The sequence below is a fragment of the Lissotriton helveticus genome, chromosome 8, assembly GCF_964261635.1.
Source record: "Lissotriton helveticus chromosome 8, aLisHel1.1, whole genome shotgun sequence".
Lineage (NCBI taxonomy): Eukaryota > Metazoa > Chordata > Amphibia > Caudata > Salamandridae > Lissotriton > Lissotriton helveticus.
This window is the reverse complement of record NC_136069.1, coordinates 451,987,181-452,000,696: the sequence shown is the minus strand read 5'-3', so window position 1 is coordinate 452,000,696 and position 13,516 is coordinate 451,987,181. Positions and strand designations below refer to the sequence as shown.

At 43.9% G+C, this 13,516-nt stretch overlaps 1 protein-coding gene across 2 annotated transcripts in view; it reads left to right on the top strand.

The window, feature by feature from the left end:
* The window catches only part of ESD (esterase D), a 108,235-nt gene extending 97,842 nt beyond the window's left edge, over positions 1-10,393 (top strand). For both annotated transcript variants that reach the window (XM_078656023.1, XM_078656025.1), the window contains exon 9: positions 10,206-10,393. In XM_078656023.1, coding sequence (XP_078512149.1) covers positions 10,206-10,286 — 81 coding nt within the window. In that variant the 3' untranslated portion in view covers positions 10,287-10,393. The remainder of the gene's footprint in view (positions 1-10,205) is intronic.
* Positions 10,394-13,516: the final 3,123 nt, after the last annotated feature.

Genomic DNA, 13,516 nt, shown 5'->3' with positions numbered 1-13,516 from the left:
TACTGGCTTTGGCGAAAGCACCTGCTAAAATAAAGACATACAGACTTTAATGGTAAAGAATCTGCATTTGGTGTTAATCTGCTGGGGTTCACCCATTTCATGCAACGCTGGACCAGATATTACCTTTTTCTTGCACTTGGCAAGATCAGGCTTATCTCATGCAACGTTGAAGGTCTTTTTGGCAGCCATTTCAAGGTAACGCCAGGATGGGTCCACCTCTCTTTATTCTTCAAGAATACAACAGTTCTTTAAGGGACTATTCAGAATGTTTCCTCCTGTACGTCGTCCGCCTCCATCATGGCATTTTAATGTAGTTTTAGCGCAGCTCATGCGCCACCCATTTGAGTCAATTCACAGGGTGTATTTCAAATTCCTAACATGGAACGTTTCTTTTTTGGTAGCATTAACTTCATCTAGAAGAGTCAGTGATGTTCAAGCTGTCACCGTCAATTCACCTTTCTGGCAATTCACGTCCAATTCTGTGGTGCTACTACAAACCCAAGGTTTATGCCTAAGGTGCCTTAGTTTTTTCACCTGAACTAACCAGTCATCTTAAAGACGTTTTTTCCTAATCCGCAATCCCCTGCGGAGAGGGCATTACATATCCTTGACATCAGAAGATGTTTAAAATTCTATTTGCAAAGGACATCTGCCATTCGCAAATCTGATCAACTGTTTATTGCTTATGGAAAGATAAGGCAAGGACAAGCAATGTCTAAACAAACCATAGCTAGATGGATTTCTGCAGCTATTGACTTTTGCCATCTTCAAGCTGGAAGACCTTTACAGACAATTCCAAGAGCTCACTCTGCAAGAGCTGTTTCTTCCTCGACTGCTCTTTTCGCTGGAGTTCCTCGTCAGCAAATCTGCAGAGCAGCGACTTTGTCCAGCAGACATACTGTCACCAGGCAATATTGTTCGGATGCTACCAGCGAGGCTGATACGTCAGTGGGTCAAGCGGTTCTACGCAATCTTTTCAGATAAGATGAGCCTCTGTTTTTCCCTCCTCCTCTGTACTGCTTTCCAGACGCTTATTCCATGCCTAAGTTGGGTGCATTCTCATGTGCTTGCAAGTTTTTTCATGCATATATGAATTTTGGCATTTTATTATGTGAATGTATATACTTGCTATGTACAAATTTATGTTACAAAAAGCGTCTTCCAAGCATTATTTCGGTACTGCTATCTACTCCGTTCTGGGAAGGACATGGCTTTTGTAGTTCGGACTGGACTGTTCCCATGGGGCACAGGGTCAGCGCTGATTTGCATATCGCCATTGTCTAACCCAGGGTGGTGTGGAGTGGAAAAACGATGGATTTGGGCCCAGATCTTTGGACTGGGGTGAATGTGTGACATTGATCCACAATCTGTGGTTCTCCAGTATTGGTGTCTTTCATAGATTCACATGCAACCCGCCCACCTCCCCTCTGAGGCTCTTTAGGCTATGATGTTTTTAGCTTCACTCCTGTGCGAGATAATCTGAGAGCCTGAGCCTCTGGGGAGAACATTCTGGTGGGTGCTGTCGCCTGATTGGCTGTAGTTTGGACTATACAAAATGACTAGGATAGTCATGAGTGTGGAAGTTTTTTCTACTGTAGCTTGGGCTACTTTACTTCCTGGTTGGGAATTACTGGTTTTTCCAATGTTATTATAGCATATTATTGCTTTTTTATATACCGTGGGACTCCCACTCCGACGACGGGGAATGATTCAGGCATGTGAATCTATGAAAGACACCAATACTGGAGAACCACAGATTACAGGTAAGTAACTATTGTTCTTTTCCATACAAAACACACTTTCACCGGTGCGAAACCCTCACAACTTTATGGTGGGGTTGTTTTACCTAATGGGCATTTAAGCCTTTTAATTCTTCTGACCTAAATTCAGGCATGTTGATAACTGCAATAATAGCTGAGTTGAGCTCTACTAAGAAACCGCAAGAGGAGTAAAAAAGCACCAGAAGAGATGCAATTGTACAATGAACTGTCTGTAATAATAAAAGTGGACATGGAGGGTCAAAGTCTGCCATACCGGCAAAGAGAGAGAAGAATTTACTTCAAGAGTGTATCTAACTCAAAATATTTAACAGACTGGCTGTCTGTGTAGCGAGGGCGAGTGGGCTCTTTTTAACTCCTTTTCTTATCTACTTGCTTTGCAGGTAATTTTATTAATCTACTGGATCTTATTCTACTGGGCGCTACGGCACCTCATTTTTGTATATAATCTAATAAGGGCAAATTACCTGAGAACTGATCCGGCTCTGGCGAGCAGCTTTCTTCTTTGCACATTTCACTTTTACTAAGGGCTGCGTTTCCGGTCCGCCATGGCAATTGTGTGGCCAATTGAGCGGAGAAACGCAGTCCATACCATTCAGGCTCCAACCCACTTCCAACAGGCTGCCGCGATAGTGGCTGGCTTCCTGCACGCCATTTAAACCATATGCTGCACCGAACGCGCAGCGGAAAAGCTGTGTGTGTATTGAGGGCCAGTGGGCTCTTTTTATCTCGTTTCTACTTGCTCTGCAGGTAATTTTATCAATCTACTAGATTTTATTCTACTGGGGCGATACCGCACCTCAATTTTGTATATAATATAATAAGGGCACATTATCTAAGAACTGATCCAGCTCTGGTGAGCAGCTTTCTCCTTTGCACTTATCTTTTTCTTGGACATTTCTTGGACCAACGCCATCCCGTATACATCGTGAGCTTGTCTACTTCTGTTACTAAAACACGGAAAAGCAAGCAGTCAGGGCATTTCTTCAAACAGCCCTATCCGGTATACATCCTCAAAGTTGATCTACTTATGTTACTGGGACACGGAGTTTCTAGAGCTTTGAGCCCTGGTGTCACTGCACCTGCTGCACCATTGAAATCATGACCCTAGTGACTGCAAGGACGCCAATTATAGAGGTCAAATGGCGTTCGATAACTGGACAGACTACCTGGGCCTGGCAAAACTTGTTTGGACCGTATGAAAAGAGCACCTGCAACGTGTGCAGCCCCTCACAAAAAGAACATCATTGTGTGGCTTACACACTGCACCACCCTCAAGGCCAGAATGATTGGAGAAGAGCCAGGCGCCCTCACACTGGTCCGAGGTGGAGCGCTCAGACCCTGTATTCACAAGGAGAGAAAGGCAGCTGGAGGTTGCCCCACGGTCCTCACCCATATGTGAACAAAGTGGATCGAGCATTGAACACTCATTGGGGTCAGAAATATTTGACCAGCTACCCCCACCCACGTCTGAGCCGTGTGGCTTCAATACTGTGGGGCTTGTGTCTGGGCCAGAGGTAGAAAATGCAAAGTAAAGTACTATATGACCACAAGCAGTGCAAATTGACCCCAGCCGATACTGCTGCTGCCACTCATTAAACCGAGCTTGCGCCCTTCCGCGCACCATAAGATGTTAATCGGAGCGGCCAGGTAGACAACCTCATGTCCTTTCCTCCCTCCTCCTCCTAATTTGCCCCTCTGGGGATCTGCAGATGAGAAAGCGCCTTCGAAGAACAAAGGGCGGCCGGAGGCTGACCGTACGGCGCTCACCTTATGCTACCCAAAAAAGCCTCAAATAACAAGGTCTTGCAATTCTTCGCTGCTACCTTCACTAGGTAGAGAATGTGCCTGGGACCGGAGCGCCTTTTGGGACCCTGGGACAGAGTAAACAGACCAAAGAGGCATCTATGGAGCAGAGGTGAACGAGGGGTGGAAGCAACCACCACCTAATCAACGCACAATGACAATCTCTGAGCATACTCCTGATCTCCATCCTGACAGCGGAGTCCGAGCACTATGTCCGATGCCCAGTGGAGCTGCTCTGTTCAGCTATTGAGGAGATTGGCCTTGGTTCATCCCCTGACCGTCACCTACCCAGCCGGACTTTGGGCACAGTTTTTCCCCCCCGTCGCCCTGTCTCGCCCCACCCCCCCCCCCCATCGTATTTCTGTTACTCTGCTTTTTCCTTGTCTCCTATCTATCTGTTCCCATTCAGCATTCTTTCGTTCTTTGTCTACTTCCTTTGCTCCTATTCCCTCTCACCTGAATCTTTCCCCTTGCCCGCTACACCGCCTAGCCCCCTGTCCTTTTGTGCCCTTTGACTAAGCACTCCTTCTCCCCTTGTTGGGAAAAGATCTAAGATATATAAACTGGAGTCTCAGCGTACCCGCTGAGAGAGTCCACAGCGCTAAGGGAGCCACTCACAATTGAAGTATGGTGTGGCACCCCTTGCCAAAGCACTCCCTCTCCCCTTTTTGGGGAAGGATCCAGTAAGTAGGCCTTGGAGTCTCAGAGACCCCTCTGATAGAGTTCACTGCGCTTAGGGAGCCTCTTGCAACAGAGATGGGGAAATGATACCACTTCCCCTGGGATCACAGCTTACTGGACTTTGGGCACAGCTTTGACTCGTCTACCGGTTTGTGTCCCCGTCAACCTCCCCCTCCTCATGCCATGCGTGTCTCTAACCCTCCCCTCCTCTTTCCCGCCTCCATTCTCTGTCTACTTCCACTGCTCCTACCCTCCTCCCCAGAATATCGCCCCTTGCCTGCTTGTTCCCTTACCTATATGTTCCTTTTTGTTTGTCTCAACCTTGCTTGTCACTATGTTGCCATGCTCTAATTATTGTGTAACCTTTCTAAAGATGTAACCTGCAAAAACTGTCTGATACGCATGTATAGCGTTCTGATACCTCCGGGTCTAGCCAGTGCTATATAAAACCTTTAAATAAATAAATATTACACATTGCACTTTTACTAAGGGCTGCGTTTCCAGTCCGCCGCGGCAATTGTTTGGCCAATTGAGCGGAGAAACGCAGTCTCAACCATTGAGGCTACAACCCACTTCCAGCGGGTTTACGCACTAGTGGTTGGCTTCCTGCTCACCAGTTAAACCATATGCTGCACTGAACGTGCAGCGGACGAGCCAAAGGCAAGCCTGTCTGCGTCCGTCCGCGCCCAGAGCCAGAAATGCTGCTGGATCTAGTACAGAACTTCAGTATAACCGGAATGAACTACTGGCATTTAACATAAATGCCAGCAACTGTGAAGACCTTTGCCATACAGATAATATGAATGGCCCATAATCCTGCCATAAATGCAGACATAGCTTTTGCAACCACTGTACCGCACCTGGCCAGGCCCCCATTGCGGACCACAAAGACTACCACAAACCGCTTCTCTGTGGTCTCGTTAATGCACGATCCTTAGCTAAAAATGCACCATATATTCTGGACTTGTTAGCGAATGTGAATTTAGACTGCCTTTTCGTTACTGAAACATAGCTGAAGGAGTGTTATGATGTTTGGTAAAATGTACTCAATTTCTGAAATTTCAATAAACTCTGCTATTAAACATTTTCCCCACTGAACTGTAAGGGGATCACAACAGGCCTTTAACATGCAAATGCTGCAAATGTGTTTCTTTTACACCGAGTATAATCCTAAAGTTGGGTAACAGAGATAATTTCTTTGTGACTTCGGCATTTCTGAATAGTCTTTCTTTGTAACAAACCACTGTCTAAGTAACGGTAGATATACATACATTGACTACACAAATGTGTAACCAAAGTTGTTAGACATTATGTACACACTCTTAGAATGGACATTAATGGAAAAAAACAAGTGCTTGGAATTTGGTAATTTTTGCATTTTCGACAAATCTAACGTATTGGCGCTGACATGGATGCATCGGGATGGAAAGCGTGCATTCAAGTCTAATGTCATGTAATCTCCTTCCTAAGAGAGGGTTGACCCCCTGAAGTGTTACCTTGATATGCACTGATCGCACAGATCTTTTCAATAGTGATGTATCAAAGGTCGGGTTAAGTGTAAACAGAATAGGCAGTACACCCCTTTACTTATTTCGGAGAAAAAAAAAATCCTCCATTGTGCCTTCTTCTAGAAAAGAATCCACCGCTCCCAGAGCAAGATAATGGTTCCGATTCTGCTTTGTGCTACCTGCTCTAAAGCAATGCAGTAACCCTCAATGAAAATTGAGACGATCTACTGACCTCCTGTTATTTCACCCCACTTAGGTTGAAAAGACCTCAGCTGTACCAAACAATAACTGTACCATCATAATTAAGATCCACGGAGTCACTGAAAACATTTTTGTCCTCTTGCATGACATTGCTTACAGGTTTGTGATGTGTTTTGTTCCTGCAGAGCATCCTTGCACTTTTCATTCAAAGTATCAAGATCAATTATATCATCTCATCCACTATTGGGCTAAAGTAATCCCCACCATTAAAATGCACATGTAACAGCTTAATATCTCATTTAGCAGACTGGTATAAGTTTGTTGGCAAGTTCTGTCTTCCACATTTAACCCCCAACATTGGAGAGCATCTTCATCTCCTGCATTAGTTCTTGTGCTCTCTTTCCATGGGTCTCGGCTGGTACGATAGAGGTTACTTCATTCCTTCCGTAGTTGCCAGTCGCATCTGCTCAGCAAAGCCTAAGAATTGGCAATTCTCCAGTTTGAAATTTCCCATTATATCACACTAAATTGTGTTGGTTCTAACCGTATACCAATCTTGCCTGGAGGAGGAGTTTCCTGCCCTCTAATGGAATGTTTTCCTTTTGGCTTTATGAAGTCTGGTGCAACATAACACTTGGGGTAGACTAGCACCTGTGGTGCCATTTTTTATTTGGCAACAGTCAGGTAATTGATCAATGCATATTTAGGACCTATAAATGTTATTCTGGCTCTGCCTCTTGCTCCATGTGAGAGTTTGTCTGCGTTGGCACCGCAGGGGACTATAGTTTTGGTGATTCTAATATTACTTTTATCCTCTATAGCAGGTGACTTTCAGGGTGATATTGAATTGTCCCTCAATATCACAAGTGTTTTGGTCAATATACTGTCTAATATCTACTCTTGCTGCATCAGCATCAAATGATGGAGTAGTATCTGCTTCCCTCCAACCCTGTCCTGCCCCCTGTGGCAATTACTCCATTTAGTCAATTTTCTCTACAACTGAACACTTTTTTGCAATCAAAGAGTGAATGGAGTTGAAATGTCTTTGAAGGCTGCTCATCTCTGAAAGCTCAAGACTCTTCTAAATTGATGCTTAATTACAATGATAACTACTGGCCTGGGTTGACATTCGGCTTGAAGCAGAACCTCTTTTTGTGTTTGGTCAATGGTGAACAGTCAAAGTTTGTTTCAAGTCCTATCATCAGATGGAAGTCAGACTTTGTTTGAGACCAATTGCCAGTCCTATTTTGGAGTATATTCATGTCTTGTGTAGAAGTCAAAGGATTATGCAGATCATTTTTTAAGCCTCTGGAGATGAGATTGAGCACTTCATGTAAACCTTAGGTGCCCACTGTGTTCAAGTAACTAAGCTTGATTCTAATGAATGAATGAATGGGTATATTTGTAAAGCGTGGCATTCTCTCCAAGGAGCATCTTGGCGCTAGTGGAAAAGACCTAGATGTGTGGTAGGGAAAGGTTAGGCTAACCCATGAAATATGTGTCAGATGAGAGTTAACAGTGTGGTCTGGGGAAGCAAAGATCCAGGTTGTTAGCAGTTTTTGAACATATGTTCAGATTGTGCAAGTCTCAACTGGGAGGGCAAGGTGTTCCAGGCTTTCGTTCCCAGGACAGCCATTGCCTTCCCCCCTCTAGATTTCAGACAGAAGGTAGGGGGTGATCAAACGTTTCCCAGAGGATGACCGCAAGAGGTGTTGGGTGGTATAAGGACTGATTCTGGACCTTAAATATTTTTGACCCGTTGCCCTGGTGGCCTTGTAGATGATTATTAGAATTTTCAAAAGAATCCTTTTGTGAATAGGTAGCCAGTGCAGGATATTGAGTGCTACCGCTGAAGGAGAACACTTAGGTAGCTTAAGTACTAACCTAGCTGCCATGTTCTGGACCACCTGTAATCTTTTCAAAACAGTCTTTTTAACTCCTGCATACAGGCTGTTTCAGTAATCCAGACGGGACAGGATTAATGCTACGGCGACTGCCTTCCTAGTGCTTATAGGAAGTAGATCGAGGAATTTTCTCAGGATCTTTATCGTGTGGAAACACAAACCTGCCACAGCTAGAGCTTGCTTGTGGAAAGATAGTGTGGGATCGAACTTCCTCTCCCGATGACTGCCAACTTGTTCAGGTCCACCAGATGTGTAAGAGTGTACCCCTTTCCCCACAACCCTTCCAGCATTGTTCTGGACCCCACAAACATTTTGGACAGCCTCACTGGAGTGAGTAGGGTTCGAATTACTGAGAATAGTAAGATAAAATATGCAAATCAGTTTTACCCCAGTATCTGAAACCATGCTTAGGTGAAGTGTTGCTGTCGGTGTTGGACTGGCAGCATCATCCTTGCATGGTCAGATCAAGTAAGGGAGTGTGCGTGTCCCCAAGCCAAGCAGACTTTTGACCAAATGATATCTGTCTTTGATGATAGGGATATCAACTGAAAGTTCAAAATCTCCAGCAGTTAGTAGTTGCTGGAGGACAAGAACAAAGAAAAAGTATGATATGGAAATGAAGAAGGAAACCAAGATGCCCAGGGATGATGCACTAGCACGACGGTAATGGCTGTATGGGGTATACAAATGCATGTGATAATATTGTATTCCTACTCATTTGAGTTTTCTGACATGGTTTCTTTAACCTTGTTGTCTTCAGGTTAGATCTAAAAATAACTGGAGTATCTAGTGTGCTGTAGGTTAGAGCTCTCACACATGAGGTCTGAATCACACCTAGGCCTGCCTGCGTGCCCTTTGATAACCCAGACAGTTAGATACCAAATCCAGGAAAGGGAGGGGGAAGGTTTGAAAAGTGGGCATCACCCGCCCACAAGCTGCCACTGGGGTTAAAACTGGCACCTTCAAAACCTTTCACAAGAACACTCTTAAACCTGTGGAAGATTCAGATGGAATGAATGCCCTATTGTCTGAAGAAGAAAGATTGGACTTGCTCTCCTTGAACCAAGGCACACCAGAAGTGACTCCAAGGGCCAGTTGGCTGGCTTCCTCTTTGAGCCATTGGGACACAAGCTTCCAGAGACCTCCCTGCAACTGCCCAACATATAATGGACCTGCATTGAATCTCGCTGCTGGCCTCTGCTGAAGTGAGCTCTGATCCTCAAGAGGTGCCCCCCAGGTCCAGGACTCCTGGCTGGCATCAGTGTGGTCTCTTGAAGAAAAGATGAAGATACAGAAGTTTTAAGCTCCTCATGAACTTTTAGTGCCAAGAAACAACCGCAAAGGTCCAGCGGGACCTGCTCTTCGCTTCACCAGCGACCTCTCCCGATGACTGCCAACGCAAGACATGTGTTTTGCAATGACTGCCAACACAAAACTCCAGCGAATATCGGCTCTTCACACTACAACTGCGACAGCCTACGTTGCCCACCCTGCCCCTTGCGCTAACAGTGTCCTCCTTGCTGTCCCCTGCCAATGAAAATAGCAGCTCTTGCCGCGAACCTGACAAGATAACTTCAGCAGGATAAACCTGGCCCTGCCATGGTCCTCATGGACTTGTGATTTACCCTTGGTCCAGTGGAAAGAGATAACCACAAGTGACGTTTTATGCTTTTACGCCAGTTCTATTGATTAGATTTTTGTTGCGTTGGCGTCATTTCATTTATACAAGTTTATTCTAGTGTTCTAAATTGGTTTGGGATTTTTTTGTGTTGTATTTTCAGTTTATTACTGTAGGAGTGCTACGTAAATACTTTATACTTGTGTTTATGATCTAGACTAATAACACAATTTCTTGCAGTATTGAATGTCAGTTTGAAACAATCAAAAATGGCAAAGATATTCTCTGCTGTATAATCAGTTGTTCATCCTCGAACTATAATATTAAATGGTGATTTTTGGCTGGTGTAGGATATACTTCCATCCCTTCTTCCCATCTGTTATGTTTTTTCAGGATGCTGCTCTTGGATATCTTATAAAAACATTTATTCATTTAATTATGCCCTTAGCGGTTTTATTGTCTGCACTTTATGGGTAATAACTGAAGGGAATCGCTGCTCTGAGCTTGTTGAATGGTCTTTCCTTTCACCGGCAGGCTAAAATGTTTAATATTCCTATTTTCAACATTGAAATGTTAAAAAGTTTGCTTGTTATAATAGTGTAATCCTTTTTGAATTGATCAAAAACATGTTGTGAATGTGGTAGGTCTTTGCAGCTGCACGTACTCATTCCTAAGAGAGTTAATCATTGTGCTTTTCTTTCTCTTTCAGGGTTATGATCACAGCTACTTCTTCGTTTTGACATTTATCAATGATCATATCAAACATCATGCAAAGTATCTAAATGCTTAAGCACAGTTCATTTTGAAATGCTGAATCTTCAGAATAACTCCATAACAGGAGCTTTTTTTACATGACATCAATCTTAAAATGTAAAATAAAAGTCCCGTTGGTTTTGATATTCTGCTGTCCAGTGTGTCTTTCTCAGTCAATGCACCAAATACCTTAAAAAATGTTCAGGTAGACTCCCTCAACACCTGTGTGAAAAAGCGTTGAAGGCAAACTATGAATTATTTAAATTAACGGCTGTGCATTGAAGGAGATCATTGGCATTGTAATTTGTTGTTTAAAGAGGGCACATTAGTAGTCTGTAGTAAAAGTCATGTGCATGCATCCCTTTCCAAATTGAAGCTTGAACTTAGCCAGCATAAGGTATATATGAGGATAAAGGAAAGTATGGAAGGTTTTTTAAACTGCGATAACACTTTATATAGTGAGCTTGAAGAGCAACTCATACAGTACACACACAAATGCCTACATTCTGTGACATACATGATTTGCACTAGCTGCCTCCTGCTTCAGTTACCTACTACTTGGTAACCATTATTAAGCAACTTCTATCCATAAAGATCCTTTACTTATCTACCTACTTACTTTTGAAAAATCTGCCTTAAAAGCTGGACAAAATCTACATGCAACTCAGGGCGGCCAGGCTTCTGTGGGTATCAGTTTAGTCATTCTAGGGAGTTACACTGCAGAGTCAGAAGTTCACTTGGCACTTAGCTGTTGAGACCCAGTGTGACAAGGCCGATCTTCCGCCTGACTACACCTTGCCCCTATTCAAATGCTACAGTACCCCCCCAAATCCCTGCAGACCAATTTTACATCAATCCAGTGTGGAGGTAGTTCAGGGAGAGACTGCCACGCCTGCAGGGGAGAACCTGTACTGCTAAAAAGAGGTAAGGCATTTTTTTAAAAAAATCTCTTGCAAATCACCCGTTTTAATAAAGTGCTAAAAGCGCAGACAGGAGCTCAAGCTGAGAAAAGATCATGTGCCTGCAGAATCCACCACCCATCTTTCACTAGCCAGCTACAGGTTTTCAAATGGGTGATTAGCCCCGTTTCCAACTCACACTCTCAGACAATGCAATATAAGACCCTCCATATTGTGGAAGAGGAAATGGTGTGCAACAGTTCTATTTTTACTCCTTGCAAATGGAATTCTTCAGTATGTCTTTGGTATTATTAATTTAACTCCACCATGCTTTGACAAAAGTATGGCCATTGGTTGTCACCATTGAGGAGGGTAGAGTGTTATAATATGGTGTCACAGATACATGGGGTTGATGAGGGAAGGGCTCTCATGTACATGAGATGTGTAAGATATTGAAGGATGGTGTCTCGTACATGGGAGGGTGTGGTAGGATGGAGTCTCAAGTACACATAGATAGTGGTGTGATCTTGGTACATGAGGAAGGTGTTGTATGATGTAGTCTTGGTTATATGAGAAGGGTTTGTTGGTAGTGTGGAAATGTACCTTTTTAGGGGTACACTGGTGCAGGGTCACCCTTTTTTCCACGGGTCCAGAGACCAACAAAATAGAGATCAGCACTGGAGTTGGAATAAATAACAAGTTTATTAACCACTCATGGGTGGGACCATGTCCACACAGAACTCTCACGTGCTGCAAGGAGGTAGTACACTGAATTCACAAATTGTGTCCCTTTTATACACCGTTTTCCTCTCTGTAAGCATGTGAACAGAAATAGGAAGAACAAGTTTTAGAAGTAGTTATCCGCAAACAAGGGCAGATGTAGAACTACGTGGTCAGCAAAGTGGGAGGGGGAGCAGAAATGGTTATGGCAACAGTAAATGATTGACAGTTAACATCTATGACCAGGTGCACCGGCAGCTACAAGCATGTACATTGCTTTAGCTGAGTCAGGAAGTCCACTAAAATAGATAACACAAGCAGAGTGAAAAGACGGGGCAGCAGAGGACGGGAGAATTACGAAGGAAACAAAATGGACACCACAGCCAAAATGGCTGTCGCTTATGCTAAGTAAAATATTACACATTTCCACAGTGGACAAAAGGGTGACCCTGCACCAGTGTACCTCTAAAAAGGTACATTTCCACAGTAGGATGGACTGTCCTGGGGGTGAGGGTGTTGTAGGAATGGATATATGTATGTACATCATGAACATTGTAGTGTGGGTTCTCGGGCTCAAGAAGATGGTGTGGTGTTTTAGTCTATGGTCTTGGGTACATTAGGAGCGGATGTTGTAAGATGGGGTCTTTGGTTCATGAGGAGGGTGAAGTGTTGTATGATGCAACATGGGTGTTTGGTGTTGTACAATAGACTTGGAGGTTACTCTGTAGTGTGTTTATCTAGGTACCTATATTGATACTCCTATTTCTTACCCCTGTCCGGTTATTAATTCACTAATGTCCATACACCGGCACAGAAACCCGTCTTCAGATTAGGTCATAGCGCATGCTGTCACATTAAGCAAGCACTATCCCTTCAGCCCCCTAGAGAAGCACACCGAGTTCTCAAAACAAATCAAACCTCCAACAGACCTGGGAAATCCCCGCAGCAATTGTTTTGATTTCGCTCGAGAACTCCTGCAAAGAATGTAAGAACGACCAGTCCTTATGACATTCTTGCTGACGTCTTATGTCCATCCTTACGTCAAACACGGCACCTTTCAGGTATAAATATACCAACGCTGCCCTAAGCTAAGACACGGTGGTGACTAGCTTGGAGCAGCGCTACTTGCCGGAGAGCCCAGCTGATGCAGAAAAGCCCACGGACGCTGCCCCTCCCTTTTGACGCGCTGAGAGAGACGCTGCCTTTTCTCCTGCCGAGAAATCCAGCCTCTGGCGTTTCCAGCCGCCCTCGCGGGTAACTGGGATATCGAGTCCTGAGACAGAGATACCAACCCTCCAGCCTTCTAAATCCCAGGTACTGAACTGACTAACCCCTTACAGAGAATTCTTGAGTCAGATTCTTGGCAAAACAAACTTAACTTAAACTGCTACTTACTTACTCCCTCCCAAGTATTAGGCTTAGGTCAGGTACACCGGGGTAGGCGTAATTAGAAGCACCAGTTGAGTACGATTAGTCAATGTATATATGTATGTATATCTTTTATCCATTTTAAGTATCATATGGCTAAGAAACCATATAAATGCTTTTACAGTATTATTTTATAATTCTGTTTTTACTGTATGCACTTTACTTAACTATAAGTATTGCAATAATAGCGATTAATTTCTCTTGTATGAGAAAAGAGACT